Below are 14,998 nucleotides of genomic sequence, written 5' to 3'. Positions count from 1 at the left end.
TACTTTTATGAATGTTATAACACATGTGCTTCGACCATTTTCTAGGAAATTTATAGGTGTATACTTCGATGATATTCTTGTTTACAACCTTACTGAGATGGAACATGTGTCACACATGAGGCAAATTTTTGAAACCTTGCGTAGGAAGAAATTGTATATGGATGCCAAAAAGTGTCTTCTTAACATCTAGTCTCATTTTTCCTCGAACTTCGTAATATGGTGAAGAAAGAGGCGAGCAAACCTATAACTCGGATACTAATTTGATGGAGTAGACAAAAGGATCACTCTTGAACCCACAAGAATCAACACCCTAAAGCAACTACAATACTAAAGAACTAGAAAAACAGAAAAATTAATACGGAATTGAAGAAAAATTAGCGAAAATAACTCATAATTCATTCATCTAACTCTCTTCCTCCTCTCTACAATGAACATATATAGAAAATAATAATGCAACCCTTTAACCCTTGATCTTAATATGGTTCTAAGATAGATTTGATATATAATAAGATTCAAAACAATACCTTAAACCAAGATCCAAACTAAATAATTAAGAAAATCCCAAAATACTGAAAATGAATCCGAATGAACCGTGTAGCTCGGTAGTAACTCGCGCTAGCTCCTGCATCACTCCCCAATATTGTTCTCTTCAGATAAGTCGTTTGTTACCGCTCTTATGTTGCCCAAGTCAAAAATCAATGATGCCATGACCTCAATTTCTTCATCATGCTTGCTTATGCATTTATAAGTTTGCTTCTTTGACTTACTTCTTAACAAGAGTCCAAGAAGGACGCAGAGCACAAGTAATGAAATCAATATCGAGATACCAATTATGGCGGGGCTAGTTTTTTTCTTTGAATCCGAACCTGCATTGATTAGATGATTTAGACCGTGAAAATTTACAAGAATATGAAGAAAAAAAAAATGAAAAACATGCGTATGAAACTTACTTCAACAGAATATATAAAATCGACTAGAGTCGGTCAGCCCCAAAGGGGTTTGGTGTAATGGGATGAGGCCTAGGCTGCTAGGCAGGTGGTCTTGGTTCAAATCTCATGGGTGTTACCTCTTGTGAAAGCCGTGATGACTCCGTGAGGTTAAGGGGTAAGCCCATAGAGTTCTACGCAGGGCTAGCGCGACTAGGACTTTGATCCTAGGAGCAGTTTCTCCATGTAAATATATAAAAAAAACTGGTCAACATAACCAACCTATTGTTCAATGCCAAATAGCATGACAGATATTTCATGGAATTGGGTTTATTGTCATATTGGTAATAATTCTATACCTTATTACCAAGTTTGATAATGGTAAAAACTATAATATAAAAATCGAATCTTATCATATGAAAAGCATGTGGTCGTACGGCTGAGAAATTTCACCACCATTGCTCCACGGATTTAGGTGGATAACATTTCATATGGACATGAAAATTATAGAAAAAACATAAAATCTTTTTATACGAAAGCCTTCACCCCACTTGAACCCAAGATGGGAGAGCTCAGCTTTTCATATTTTATGTAGAATTTTCCTGTCTTTTTCCCACTTGCAAAGTTTCCCACAAGGATATCTTTTGAGCTTCCAACTATATTTTTCTCAATGAAATATGAAAACCACAATCTTTAGGACCACAAGACCTGGAAAAATACAGGAGTCATTTTCTCAATGAAATATTCCGTGGATTTCACTGCTGCAGAAATGGAATGGGACCCACCCCGACAGAAACTGTTTCAGCCGAAAAGAGGATCCAGCATTCATTTTGGCACGCCCGTCAAGGTAAATTCATTCTCTCACGTTTGTTTCAAAATTTTGAACACTGCAAAAACGCACACCCAAAGATGGGTTTCTAAGTAAAATGTCCATTTTCATGCAAACGCCCCTAAAGCTACTCATCTTTAAGATGGATAAGCACTTTTGAGGTCTTGTGCACCCGATTCAGTTTCAATCAGCCCCGAAGTTTTTTGTTTTTTTTTTTTGAAAAATAAAGCATTAAATGCTCTTTTCCCGCATCACGTGGGCTGCCACTTCAATCATCCCCGAACTCATCCTTATCGTTATACCCCTCCGCAAAAGGGGAATCTCATTGAAGAGAGTTGTTTTGATCAAACCAGACCCTGTAGATGTGATCTAGGTCGTCCATTTAGCAAAGATCAACATTTTTTTTTTTATAAAAAGAAAAGATCAACATTTGAATATTGTCAGAATCCAACTTGTGTGTAGGATTTTTCGAGATTCAAAAATCAATGGCTAAAAAAGTTCTAAAATTTTGCGATTCTAAAAATCATGTTTTTTTCGTTGAAAAAATACACTGTCGATTCTTATTAAATCCACTATGTTGCATCCATGCTATGGACATTTGATGAAAACAAGTCTCATGAATGAGATCCTAGAGGGGTATGAACCGGGTGTCCCTGCAACCCAATACCACCATTTTGTGCATTACCGACAATTACCATGACAGTAAAACTGTAAAAATGAGAGAGAGAGCGAGAGAGCAACTCACTGGTTGCATTAGGAGCCGGCGGCGAAAGGGCATCTGATGAGGATGGAAATGGCTCATCTGCTGTTGAACCAAAGAGGAATGGATATATTTCATATCTTAGACTGCAAGTAGCCCCCACAATCACCGACCCTTGCCTCTGATTGCAGCAAGCTGGAATATAAGCCATTGCTTGGCCCAAGCAAGTGCTGCAGTCGGCCGCGGAGAGGTCCCTTGTGCACTGCAACATCCCATACAGGGTCTGAAAATCGTTTAGCCGTGTGCGGCCCCTGGCGTACATGGAGTTCGAATTGGCCGCTGCGGAAGAAGAGAGATTCCTCAGGAGCTGCGCCAACTTTTGGTTAAAGCCAGTGGGATCAGGTATATTGTTGAAGTTGCTCATGGAGAAGAAGTTGGTGTCCACGGTGCCAAGAAAATTGTCACTAGAATAGCGCAATTCGCAGTACAATCGCCATATGGTCGCTGATTTGCTGCCGGGACAGATGTCCTGGATCATGGTGGTGGCGATCGTCGTGCATTTCCCGCATTCTTCGCTGGAGACGTCGCCGCGGCAGAGGACTAGGCCGTAGACCTTGTGGGGTCTTTTGCCGGTGGCGGTCCTGGTGAATCCGGAGAGTGAGCCATTGGAGGTGAGGGAGAGGAGCAGGGCGTTCAGGTTCTGTTGGTAGGTGCTGTTGGCCGTGTAGTTTGATTGTGTGGAGCATCTGACGTTGAGAGGGTCGTAGTTGATGAGCTCAACAGCCATGGTGTGGTGAACCCCGGCTGTTAGGACGACAGCCAGGGCCACTTGCAGCACCATCATCGTCATCAATGGATGCATCTCTCTCTCCCTTGGGTGGCCTTTTGTAAATATCTGATTAAGTTGGTCATTTGCTGATTAATCCAGAAAAAAGACGACTTTGACTAAACAATGCAAGATTTATGAAATTTGTCTTTGCGAACAAGTGTACTATTGTTGATAAGGATGAATGAAGTGAAAATTGACAAAAGAATAGCCTCATTGTACAATAAGCGATGGTCCGTGGTCCCTCAAATTTTAACAATAAGTGAAGCAACCAACCCCAATCGTACATAACCTCTCAAACTCTCCATACCTATCCCTATCTTTTTCTTCAAGCTAGCTAGCCCCCTTATTCACTTTCTCCCTTCTTCCATTGAACCTACACCTCTCACCTCCCTCGTTAATTTCCTATACCTTCGTGAATCCTTGAGTGAATGCAACACTTCACTAGATAGAGATGCATCTCTCTCTCTCTCTCCCTCTCTGAATTCTAGAATGTCCCAAGGAAGAGAAAATATAAATGCCAATTTTTTCTTTGACTCTAACCCTTTGATTAGTGATGTAGTGAGTTCTGTTGCTTCGAATCATGTGCCAAAGCTAGAACATTCGAAGATTAACTTTTTTTACTATGTATAAAATTTAATTTTAATTTCTATATATTTTTTTCATTTTTTTATTTCAGTTTCAACAAAATCATGCTTAATTGAATCTAGCCTTGAATGGGTCTGGACTCAACTAACGCATGTTGAGTCCAGTTAATTAGGGCTCACTTAAAGTCCTATTGGGATTAAGGACCTGAAGGGCCACATGAGTTAACACCTTGTATTTAAAAGAGGAGAGACGTTGTCTCTCCACCCTCACTTTTCAATTAATAAGTTAGTAGGTAGTTAACTATCATTATATTAGTTTTATTTTAATGTTATTTTGAATGCTTTAGGTAGTTTTAAATATTAGTGGGTGGGAAATAAACATTGAAAACTTTCAACGCCTTTACCCCCTTTTTCCTATTTAAATTCGAAGTAACAAATGAAAGGAATGAGTGTGAGTTTCTAAATGAAATGATTTTTTTTGTTTTTGAAAAAACCCTTTTTTCTTCTTGCGTGTCTTCTTGAGTGAGAAACGTTAGAGAGAGTATGTGCTATGACCGTTGGCTGGTATTGTTGAACGCAGGCCGATTCGTATGCACCATCGCATGTTATCGATTCACGTACGTGGCCCCAGAGTATGCCTATATATGGAGCCACATTTAGGCAGCTGGGAGGCCTCCACTTTCTGCTTGCCGGCTTCATGATAATATCAAGCTAGCTGAAGTCGCTGCACACCAACTTTTTTGAGATTGCGCCATATAATTCTAGCAGTAGTTATAGCCTTTTGTACAACACGTATGCAGCATCAAATCAGTGAAATAATGTCTCTAAGCTTAGAGCAAAAATAACAGACTGTGGAGTTAGAAAAATTTCAGGTTCTAGTTGGATTGAAATAAACTTTTTTGTTCATGAATTTGTCATGGCAGATAGATCACACCCTGATTCAAGCAGTATTTATCTTATACTGGACTCTCTTCCTCATGAAATGAAACATTTTGGATATACGCTTGAAGAAAACTCATAAAAATTTGTCGTTTGGCGCAATGTGGCATTTTATCAGTCGCAAGATTATGTTTAGAAAGAAGTTTGATTCATGTCAACTTTCATTCATCAACAATTTTTAATAGGACATCTCGAGATCAAGGTTATTGAAGCAGGTACATCTACATCCTGGATTGAAATACGTCATTTAAATTTTCCACAATAGGTTGCTTTCGTGGCATGAAAACTTTGTCATGAAAGTTGAACTAAGCATGTGCCACTATCTTCATGAAAATGAGATCAGGACATTTGAAAGGCAGAAAATGAGGTAAAAAAAGTACGCATATATAAAACTGGATGTCTTCATTGAACTCCTTGAAGTACAAATTCCTCGAGCCACATTTTCCAACTGAAGAAACGCCAATCCAAATTGATTCCATATATAACGGATCAACTACAGAATGAATTCGTTTATTTTTAACATCTATAACTTGGAGCAGTACTTTCAAACTTTATTCACCTATCCATAATAAAACAAATCATGCAACATGAGGCAGCATAGTTTCTTGCATTAAAAGCATGATTGGAACCCTTTTAAGACCTCACCCAACTGAGCCACAGGGAGATTCCAGTGGCACCAGGAAGTCAATAATACTTCCACAAAAACATCCGTCTAGTATCCTCTATGCCATACAGTGAGGAGTTCTTTTGAACTTCAATGATCTGATTGTGGTATTAAGAAGCTTATCGAGCTTTCAACTCAGTAATTGTCAAGCCATTCGAAGATGGTGACGACCCTAATACACCCAAAGAGTGGGTCTCTGATGTTGATCTAGCATCAGACACACTGATTGGCCGCTCCATTGACCTACTTCTCACATAAAATGCGGGTGGTAAAGGGGCAGGAAGAGTCACAGAGGTGCTACCAAGCATGAGAACCACCGAGGACATTGTTGGTCTATCTGCTGCATCATCTTGAACACATAGTAGTCCAATATGGATGCATCTCAGTGCTTCATTTCTTTGATACGATTCGTCCAATGCCTCATCTACCAATTCTGTTGGCCTGTTCTCTTTAGATAGCTTCCATGCCTGCACCAATTTGGAATAAACATTGGATCTGGTTGAAACCTTAGTATGGCAGCAGTAACAACTGAAAGGATACGTACATAATTAAGCAGGTCTCGACTGATCTCTGACTGAAATGAAGTGTTCTTTCGGCCAGAAACAATCTCTAGCAGTAATACTCCAAAGCTAAACACATCTGATTTAACAGAGTAATTGCCGTTTATTGCATATTCTGGAGACATGTAGCCACTGCCAAAAATAAAGGATGTCTCAAGCTTTCCAATTTGGATAATAAATCCACAATAAGCAAATTTTATGTAATTTAAATTGAGAGCAATTTGTAGTAAGTCTCCTCTTCTTCATTCACGTTTGCTTGCATCTCATATAATACAAAATCACGTGTGATTCCATCTCATGTGATTTGAAATCACACAAGGTTGAGAACATGAGATTTCAAATCACGTACATGAGAAAGTCAGCAAAATGGCCCCTAATGTGATTTTGAGTCACATGAAGGATGCCATCTCAAGTTCGCTTGCATGTGAGAAAATGGGGCAAGTACAGAATCGCTCTCACCATTATGAGAGAACAGTTCTCATTTCGGGGCAAAAACAAGTGCCTATGGTTGCAGAAGATCGAGTGAGTTCATGTAACGCTAGAATGAACCATAAGGCCATGATCCCAATTTCTCTAGAAAGACATTATATCCATCAACAAAAGCATAGAAATGAATCTTTTCCATACCCATTTTTAGTTTGTTAATGCTTAAGCTTAAAAGTTCTCAGAAGTGGGCAATTATGGTAATTCATATTATGTAACGTGAGTTACTGATAAAAATACAAGACAGGATTTGCATTATATCCTAATTTTTCATAATTTAACTTAACCAAAGCATAGTTTATAGCGGTAGATCTCGCCATACAGATTCAAGATTGCAACAGTTACCCATGACACCATCAAGCTACATATACTTTGTTGCAAACTAATTCTGTGATATTTTTTTGTTGAAATTGATGATTGTATTCATTTGGATTTTGAAGCAGTTAGTATAACAAAAACCAAAAATCCATAATCTAACTATTAAGCATAGCCTTAAAACATATTAAGATACCTTTTCATGGGTGCACAAGACAAAGTGAAAAATCAGATTCTTGGTGAGATTAGTTGAATGTAAACCGATCAAGGGCACGGAATATAAGTTAAGCAGCTTAGTATGAACTTACTATGTCCCAGCGATTCTGTTTGTATTGCCTTGTGTCTCATCTATACTGCAGATCTTTGCCATCCCAAAGTCTGAAATCTTTGGGTTCATTTCTTTGTCCAACAAGACGTTGCTCGCTTTCAAGTCTCTGTGGATAATTTTGAGTCGTGAGTCTTCATGCAGATACATGAGGCCCCTCGCTATGCCCGTAATGATTTTTAGACGTGTAGCCCAATCGAGTTGCGGACGTTTAATTGGATCTGGCGGATAAACATGAAAAAATGTCGTATTAGTATTTTATTTTTTTTCCATACACTGTTTCTTTGAGGTTGCTATATATATAAATATAGTGATGAAAACTTACAAAATAAAACATGTAAATGGCTTTCTAAGGTTTTTCATTTCTTTTTTAAATTCAAACTATATAGATTCGATCCATCTACGTGCTTGATTTCATAGAGACTGGCTCTTGGATCATCAGATTCAGATTTCGACAGCCAGAAATCTTCATAACTTTTTCTTCTTTCAAAAAAAAAAAGAAATCTTGAGAACTTTTTTAACCTTGAAAATCATTTTTCATCAAAAAGTATGAGATGTGGATTTCTAGCACCGAACACATCTACAAGATCAAAATCGCAAAGAAAAATGCTGGAAAACTCATTTGGTTGTTGGAGGTTTGGGACATTCTGTCTTGATCGTGGGACCAACAATTGGAGGCGTGCAACAAAGTGCTTTCTTAAAAGTGACAGTTGTTCCATCAGGTTTGATCCCGGGTGTAGTAGGGTTGTTTACAACTTTACTTGGGGGATACAACCAAGCCTCACCTCTCATGTAATACTAATCCTCAACAGCTTCGCAGTGAGGGAGAAGGAGAAAAATGCAGAAAAAACATAAATAAGTTTTGTACTTGCTTTTTCCTCTCTTAAAACTCGACCTTGTAGTGTCCCATCAAGGGCCAATCAAACATAAGTGCCACGTGCACAAACCGTCCCAACGTGTTAGCACGTTAAGGCAAACCAAAAGTCGCAAGTAATGAAATTATAACGAATATTAACAGCAAATTGGTTCGGATGCCCAGATCTATTAAAGAATCTGAATGCAAAATCACCATTTGGGAGGTCCAATAGTTGTTTCCAGAGGTTGTGAGATTCGAACAAAGGGAAATCTCAATTGCATAAATCAGTGGGGGAGGAAGTGGCAACCTTCCTCTATAGAGAGCACCAAGTATTTGTATTTGGGACAACGATGAATTTTGGAGATTTAAAAAGGAAAAGAGGTAAACGCAAGAGGAAGAGCCAAGAAAAGACCCAAGAATGCAACACTACATTAATAAAAAAGATTGTCTCTGTCCTGGGTTGATCTTTCGAAATGAGACATGTGTAGTGCGGAGCTCTACAAAATAGAAAATGCATCGAGTATAGGGATGCGCGGTATGCGTTTGCTTGATCGGTGATGTGTGGTGGTAGCACGACATGTGATAGGCATCGGTATCGTCGTTAGTGCATTATTGTGTGGCGGCACAGACGTGGAGCGTTGTTCGGTTAAGCAGTGTCAGTGGATCAGAGGATGTTACCTTTGGAGATTTGGTTAAGGACCTCTCGGTTTGCAAGATCTTTCTCATGCGTAGCGGTTGGATCCACGAGAGTGAGTGTGGGTTAGGGCTAATTCTCCCAGAAATCACCTTAGGTGATTCCAACCGAGTATGATGACTCGGGGTTAGGCGAGTGAATGCCTAGGCGTCGACGAATGAGTCTGGGTGATGCTCTTTGTTATAGTGTTGAATCATCAACTGGTCTTCGGACTGGGAGCCGCAATGTCTTGTTCCTTCAGTGGCGAGGTTTTACTATGTCATGAGCATGGAGCTGCAAGATGCTTCATGGCATGCAAGGCTAAGGCAAAGTTTGTGCCTCTTTCGAAAGTGATAGCTGGTATGAGACGGTTATGCACTAAGTGGCATGGACTGCATAGAATGCGCATTTGAAAATGTGCTTGATCAGCTTCCGCTAAGCAACTATGCATGGGGTGGTGCGTAGGGCCAATGAAAATGATTCAACACACGGAATGGTGTTGTTACATGGCCTTTGGCTGTTTGGTTGTCCAACTTGGGCAACTTGATGCGTTACAGGTTTGCGAAGCATTCTATGCTTGTGATAGAGTGATAAGTTGGCTCGTAGCGGTAAGGAAGGACTGTTGCGTCCACTGGCTTATTGAAAAAAAGTAAGTCCATGACAAATTGGTATCAGACCAGAAAGATTCACTGAGACCTTGTTCTTTATTATGTGTGACACTGAAGAGGACATCAATGGTTTATCTTGGTTACGTAATTTTAAGCAGCTGAAGTGTGGTTGGTCGAGCATAGAAGCAAGATGTTGGCAGGATGGTATGAGATATTTTGTTGATAAAAAAACATAAGTGTAAGGTTGTTGTTCAGTTGGCTAAGGGAATGAAGATAAGTCAAATATTCCTACCAGTTGTGTGTTAGGCTCACAAGTAGAGCGTGGCGTTTGCCTTGTGCATGCAGAGAATGCACGTTGAATTCGGCTGAATGAGTTTGCACATTTGGGTATGAGAGACTCAATTGAACTTCTAAATTTTCTTTCAAGATTGAGCGTTAGCAAATTGCTCACGTTGAGCAGAAGGTTCGTTGCTTTGGTCCCTTGAGTTGGTAGATCTTCAATGGATTGCGCATGTAGAAAAAGTTATTATTCATGGCTCGTTGGTTCCTGCGAGAACGTTTTGTTGATTCTGAGAGAGAGTACAGTGTGCTGACTTCGAGAGGGGAGTACAACATTGGGGCAAAGTGCCCTTGTGAAGACGAGTGCCCATAAAGACACTTTGGAGGACCGCATTGAGGTGATACGCAAGAAGACATCCCCCACTTGAGGACTAGTTTAGACCAGTGGAAAACCGCAAGTTATTGCTTAAGGGAGTTGATATCTTTGCGACACGCATTGGTGGTTGTCTTTCTCTATGAAGACCACAAAGAGCTTGGACGTGTCCTTGCTGGGGTTAAAAGGCACCCCAGGCATGAGCATCAAGATGACAAGTTTGTCATGTGAGCAAGGATGCCCCGCTAGTGTTTGAGACTGCAATGGAGTCTCATGAGCAGAGAATGCTCGATATTGATAAAACAAAAGACCGATGTCTAAGTGATTGGAGAATCGTTAAAAGTATGAGACTTAACGTGTTAAAGGTTGCAGTGATGGTGGATGCAAATCAGAAAAAATTAAGTAGGCTAAAGAAAAAGAGTAAGCCAAAGATAAATACAAAAGGAAACAGGCATATCAGCGAAGATTGTTCTTACCTGCACCAGCATTGTCGAGGACGACAATGGTTTTGGGTGGAAGAGAATGTCCTTAGTCGATCTTTTGGAATGGGGCATGTGCAGCGAGGAGCTCTACTGAGTGAAAAATGCATCAAGTGTAGGAACGCGTGGTTTGTGTTCGCTTGATTGATGATGTACGATGGTAGCACTGCATGTGATAGGCATCAGTATCATCGTTAGTGCATCGCTGTGTGGTAGCACAGACATGGAGCGTTGTTCGATTAAGTAGTGCTAGCGGATCAGAGGATGTTGCCTTTAGAGATTTGGTTAAGGACCTCTCAACTTGCAAGATCATTCCCACGCATAGTGGTTGGATGCACAGGGGTGCATGTGGGTTAAGGCTAATTCTCATAGGAATCCTCAGTGATTCCAACCGAGTATGGTGACTTGGGGCTAGGCGAGTGAATGCCTAGGCGCTGATGAATGAGTCTGAGTGGTGCTCCTTGCTATGATGTTGAATCATCAACTGGTCTTCGAACTGGGGGCGCAAGGTCTTGTTCGTTCAGTGATGAGGTTTTGCTATGTCGTGCGCATGGAGCTGCAAGATGCTTCATGGCATGCAAGATTAAGGCAAAGTTTGTGCCTTTGGAAAGTGATAGCTGGTATGGGATGACTATGCACTAAGCGGCATAAACTACATGGAATGCACATTTAAAAATGTGCTTAATCAACTTCTTCTAGGCAGCTGCGGTGGTGCACAAGGCCAATGAAAATGATTCAACATATGGAATGGTGTTGTTACATGGCCTTTGGCCGTTAGGCTATCTAGCTTGGGCAGCTTGACGTGTTGCGGGTTTATGAAGCATTCTATGCCCGTGATAAGTAGGCTCACGGTGGTAAGGAAGGACTGTCACGATGCATTGGCTTATTGAAAAAAAGTAAGCCCGTGATAGTCCCTAACATTTTGCAAATTAGCCCCAACGTTATTCACATTTTGCAAATTGGTCTTTGTACAAGGGCAGAATTGTCAATTCAACTATCCTTAACCGTTACCGTTAAAGAAACTAATGACTGTTAACCTTAGGGACTAATTTGTAAAGGTTAATAAAAAGGCAGAGACCCATTTGCAAAATGGTATAGGGCAGAGACTATTTTGTAAATCGCCCATAAAGCAGTCACCAATTTGCCAAAAAGACCCATAAAATATTTTCTCAGCTGATTAGGGGCAAACATAATTTGTCGTCTAAAGTGTGACGATCTCTCTTCCAAATGAAAATATTATCTACAATTGTTTTATGTAGCATATGATTATCTACTTATATATATTTTTATAATATTATCTTGTCTACTAACTTTGTGCATGCATAGTGTTTATTAAAAAAATAAAGTTTATTAAGGTAAAGCAGAAGTTGTACTGACCAAATAAAATGCTGTTCAGGCAATTGTTGGGCACGTACTCGTAAACTAGAATCTTTTCTTGCTCTTCCATGCAGAAACCAAGGAGCCTGACCAGGTTCCTATGCTGAAGCTTGGCAATTAACCTCACCTCATTCTTGAACTCTGTTGAACCTTGACTTGACCTACTGGACAGCCTTTTCACTGCTATTTCTTTACCATCTATTGTGCCCTAGAAAACCCACATACAGGTACAAGTCATTTTTGGGGCTTTGACCCTTAGATTTTGATTACCAAACAACCCTAATACCCTAAGGATTATAAGAGAATGATCATTACCTTGTAGACAGGACCATACCCACCCTCCCCAAGCTTGTTCTCTTCAGAGAAGTCGTTGGTAGCAGCTCTTATGATGCCCAAGTCAAAAATCAATGATTCCATATCCTCCATTTCTTCATTACTCCTGTTTACGCCTTTATAAGGTTGCTTCTTTGACTTCCTTCTTAACAAGAGTCCAAGAAGGACGCAGAGCACTAATAAAGGAATCAATATCGAGATAGCAATTATGGCGGGACTAGTTTTTTTCTTTGAATCCGAACCTGCATTGATTAGATGATTTAGACCATGAAAATTTACAGGAATATGAAAAAAATGAAAAACATGCATATGAAACTTTCTTTGACAGAATATTTATATAAACTAGAGTCGGTCAATAATGAACCTATTCTTCAATGCCGAATACCATGACAGATATTTCATGGAATTGGGTTTCTTGCCATATTGGTAATAATTATATAACTTATCACCAAGTTTGATAATGGTAAAAACTTAATATAAAAAATGAATCTTATCATATGAAAAGCATGTGATCGTACGGCTGAGAGAAATTTCACCACCATTGCTTCACCGACTTAGGTGGGTAACTTTTCGCATGTATGGACATGAAAATTATAGAAAAAACAAGAAAGTTTATGGATGAAAAACTTTCTCCCACTTGAACCCAAGATCGGAGGGCTCAGCTTTTCATATTTTATGTCAAATTTTCCTGTCTTTTTCCCACTTGCAAAGGTGCCCGCATAGCCATCCGGGTATCTTTAGAGCTTCCAACTATATTTTATTAATGAAATATCAAAAGCCACACTCTTTTAGGACCATTTTCTATTGTACTTAAAAATTTAGCCTCACTAAAGCTACTCATCTTTAAGATGGATAAGCACTTTTGTGGTCCTCTGCACTCGATTCAGTTTAAATCATTCCCGAAGTCTCTCTTTAAAAAAAAAAAAAAAGCATTTAATGCTCTCTTCCGACATCACGTGGGCTGCCACTTCAATCATCCCCGAAGTCATCCTTATCGTTATACGCCTCCGTGGAATCTCATTGATGTGAGTTGCTTTCATCAAACCATACCTTGTAAATGTGTCCATTTAGTGAAGATCAACATTTGAATTGCTAAAATCCACTTGTGTGGAGGTTTTTGGGTGATTAAAAATCAATGGCTAAAAAATTAAAAAAAAATTGTGATTTTAAAAATCATGTTTCTTTAAAAAAAAAATACACTGTCGATTCGTATTAAAATGACCACGCTGAATCCATCTTGTGGACAGATTTGATCAAAACAAGTTGCATTAATGAGATCCTAGAGGTGGTATGAACCGGGTTTCCTTGCACCGCAGTACCACCATTTTGTGCATCAGACATCTTGATAACTTCACACACACACAAGATAGAGAGAGAGACCAAAGTTTTTTTTTTCAGAATAGTGGGACCAACAATTACCATGACAGTAAAACTGTAAAATGAGAGAGAGAGAGCAACTCACTGGTTGCATTAGGAACCGGCTGCGGAAGGGCATCGGATGAGGATGGGAATGGCGCATCTGCTGTTGAACCTAAGAGGAATGGATATATTTCATACCTTAGACTGCAAGTAGGCCCCACAATCACCGACCCTTGTCTCTGATTGCAGCAAGCTGGAATATAAGCCATTGCCTGGCCCAAGCAAGTGCTGCAGTCGGCCGCGGAGAGGTCCCTTGTGCACTGCACCATCCCATACAGGGTCTGAAAATCGGTGAGTCGTGTGCGGCCGCTCGCGTACATGGAGCTCGAATTGGCCTTTGCGGAAGAAGAGAGATTACTCAGGAGCTGCGCCAACTTCTGGTTAAAGTCAGTGGGATCGGATACATTGTTGACGTTGCTCATGGAGAAGAAGTTGGTCTCCATGGTGCCAAGAAAATTGTCACTAGAATAGCGCAATTCACAGTACAATCGCCATATGATCGCTGATTTGCTGCCGGGACAGATGTCCTGGATCATGGTGGCGGCGTTCGATGTGCAGTTCCGGCATTCTTCGCTGGAGACATCGCCGCGGCAGAGAACTAGGCCGTAGACCTTGTCGGGGTTTTTGCCGGCGGCGGTCCTGATGAGTGAGGCGTTGGAGATGAGGGATAGGAGCAGAGTGTTCAGGTTCTGTTTGTAGGTGCTGTTGGCCGTATAGTTTGATTGTGTGGAGCATCTGACGTTGAGAGGGTCGTAGTTGATGAGCTCCAGAGCCATGGTGTGGTGAATCCGGGCTGCTAGGAGGACAGCCAGGGACACTTGCAGCACCATCATCCTGCAGGGATGCATCTCTCTCGCTCGCTCTCTCTCTCTCTCTCTCTCTCTCTTGGGTGGCTTTTGTGGTATATGATTAAGTTAGTCATTTGCAGATAAGGCAAAAAAAAAAAATGATGACTTCGACTACTAAACAATGCAAGATTTATGAAATCTGTCTTTGGGAACAAGTGGACTATTGTTCATAAGACTGAATGAAGTGAAAATTGACAAAAGAATCGCTTTATTGTACACAACAAGCGTGAAATGGTCTGCGTGCCCCACGAATTTAATAATAATCGAAACAACCAATCCCAATAATACCTAACCTCTCATCCAACCAACCCAATCTGGCCTACCCATCTCCTTCTCCAAACCTGTCTCCCCAAGCTAGCCAACCCCCTTGTTCAGTCTCACCCTTCTTCCTTCTTTCATTAAACCAACACCTCTCACCTCTCTCATTTATTTCCTACACCATCGTGCATTATTGATTGAATGCAACACTTTACTATTTACTAGGTACTCTTTCTCTCTCAATTCTATAATATGCATGTCCGTCGAGTAGATTAGGTAATACTAATTATTACCCTTACAGGTTGCTTACAACATGCCTGATATTTTAAAACCCGATCATT

General features: G+C 40.3%; 2 protein-coding genes across 2 annotated transcripts; both read right to left on the bottom strand.

The window, feature by feature from the left end:
• Positions 1-379: 379 nt before the first annotated feature.
• Positions 380-3,378, bottom strand: LOC149830800 (antimicrobial ginkbilobin-2-like protein). Its single transcript, XM_090013501.1, has 2 exons — positions 2,501-3,378; positions 380-866 (listed from the first exon to the last, which is right to left on the bottom strand). The coding sequence occupies exons 1-2, from the start codon at positions 3,315-3,317 to the stop codon at positions 628-630; spliced, it is 1,056 nt and encodes a 351-aa protein (XP_089869627.1). The 5' UTR covers positions 3,318-3,378; the 3' UTR covers positions 380-627.
• Positions 3,379-5,195: 1,817 nt separating this feature from the next.
• On the bottom strand, positions 5,196-14,579 carry LOC149830799 (cysteine-rich receptor-like protein kinase 25). Its single transcript, XM_090013499.1, has 6 exons — positions 13,595-14,579; positions 12,115-12,374; positions 11,800-12,007; positions 7,138-7,375; positions 6,016-6,163; positions 5,196-5,938 (listed from the first exon to the last, which is right to left on the bottom strand). Exons 1-6 carry the CDS (start codon positions 14,397-14,399, stop codon positions 5,591-5,593), a joined length of 2,007 nt encoding a protein of 668 aa, XP_089869625.1. The 5' UTR covers positions 14,400-14,579; the 3' UTR covers positions 5,196-5,590.
• Between the last annotated feature and the right edge of the window lie 419 nt (positions 14,580-14,998).

This window comes from Nuphar pumila, chromosome 7 (assembly GCF_984573655.1).
Source record: "Nuphar pumila chromosome 7, dmNupPumi1.hap1.1, whole genome shotgun sequence".
Taxonomy (NCBI): Eukaryota; Viridiplantae; Streptophyta; class Magnoliopsida; order Nymphaeales; family Nymphaeaceae; genus Nuphar; species Nuphar pumila.
The sequence above is the reverse complement of the archived record's forward strand: the minus strand, read 5'-3'. Positions and strand labels throughout refer to the sequence as shown.

Bases quoted from the DNA above. Each gene is read 5' to 3' on its own strand.
- LOC149830800 (XM_090013501.1), bottom strand. From the start codon at position 3,317: ATGCATCCATTGATGACGATGATGGTGCTGCAAGTGGCCCTGGCTGTC. The intron at 867-2,500 runs GTGAGTTGCTCT...TAATCAATGCAG, and splicing joins GCCGGCTCCTAATGCAACCA to GTTCGGATTCAAAGAAAAAA.
- LOC149830799 (XM_090013499.1), bottom strand. From the start codon at position 14,399: ATGCATCCCTGCAGGATGATGGTGCTGCAAGTGTCCCTGGCTGTCCTC. The intron at 12,375-13,594 runs GTGAGTTGCTCT...TAATCAATGCAG, and splicing joins GCCGGTTCCTAATGCAACCA to GTTCGGATTCAAAGAAAAAA. The intron at 6,164-7,137 runs GTAAGTTCATAC...TATTTTTGGCAG, and splicing joins AACAGAATCGCTGGGACATA to TGGCTACATGTCTCCAGAAT.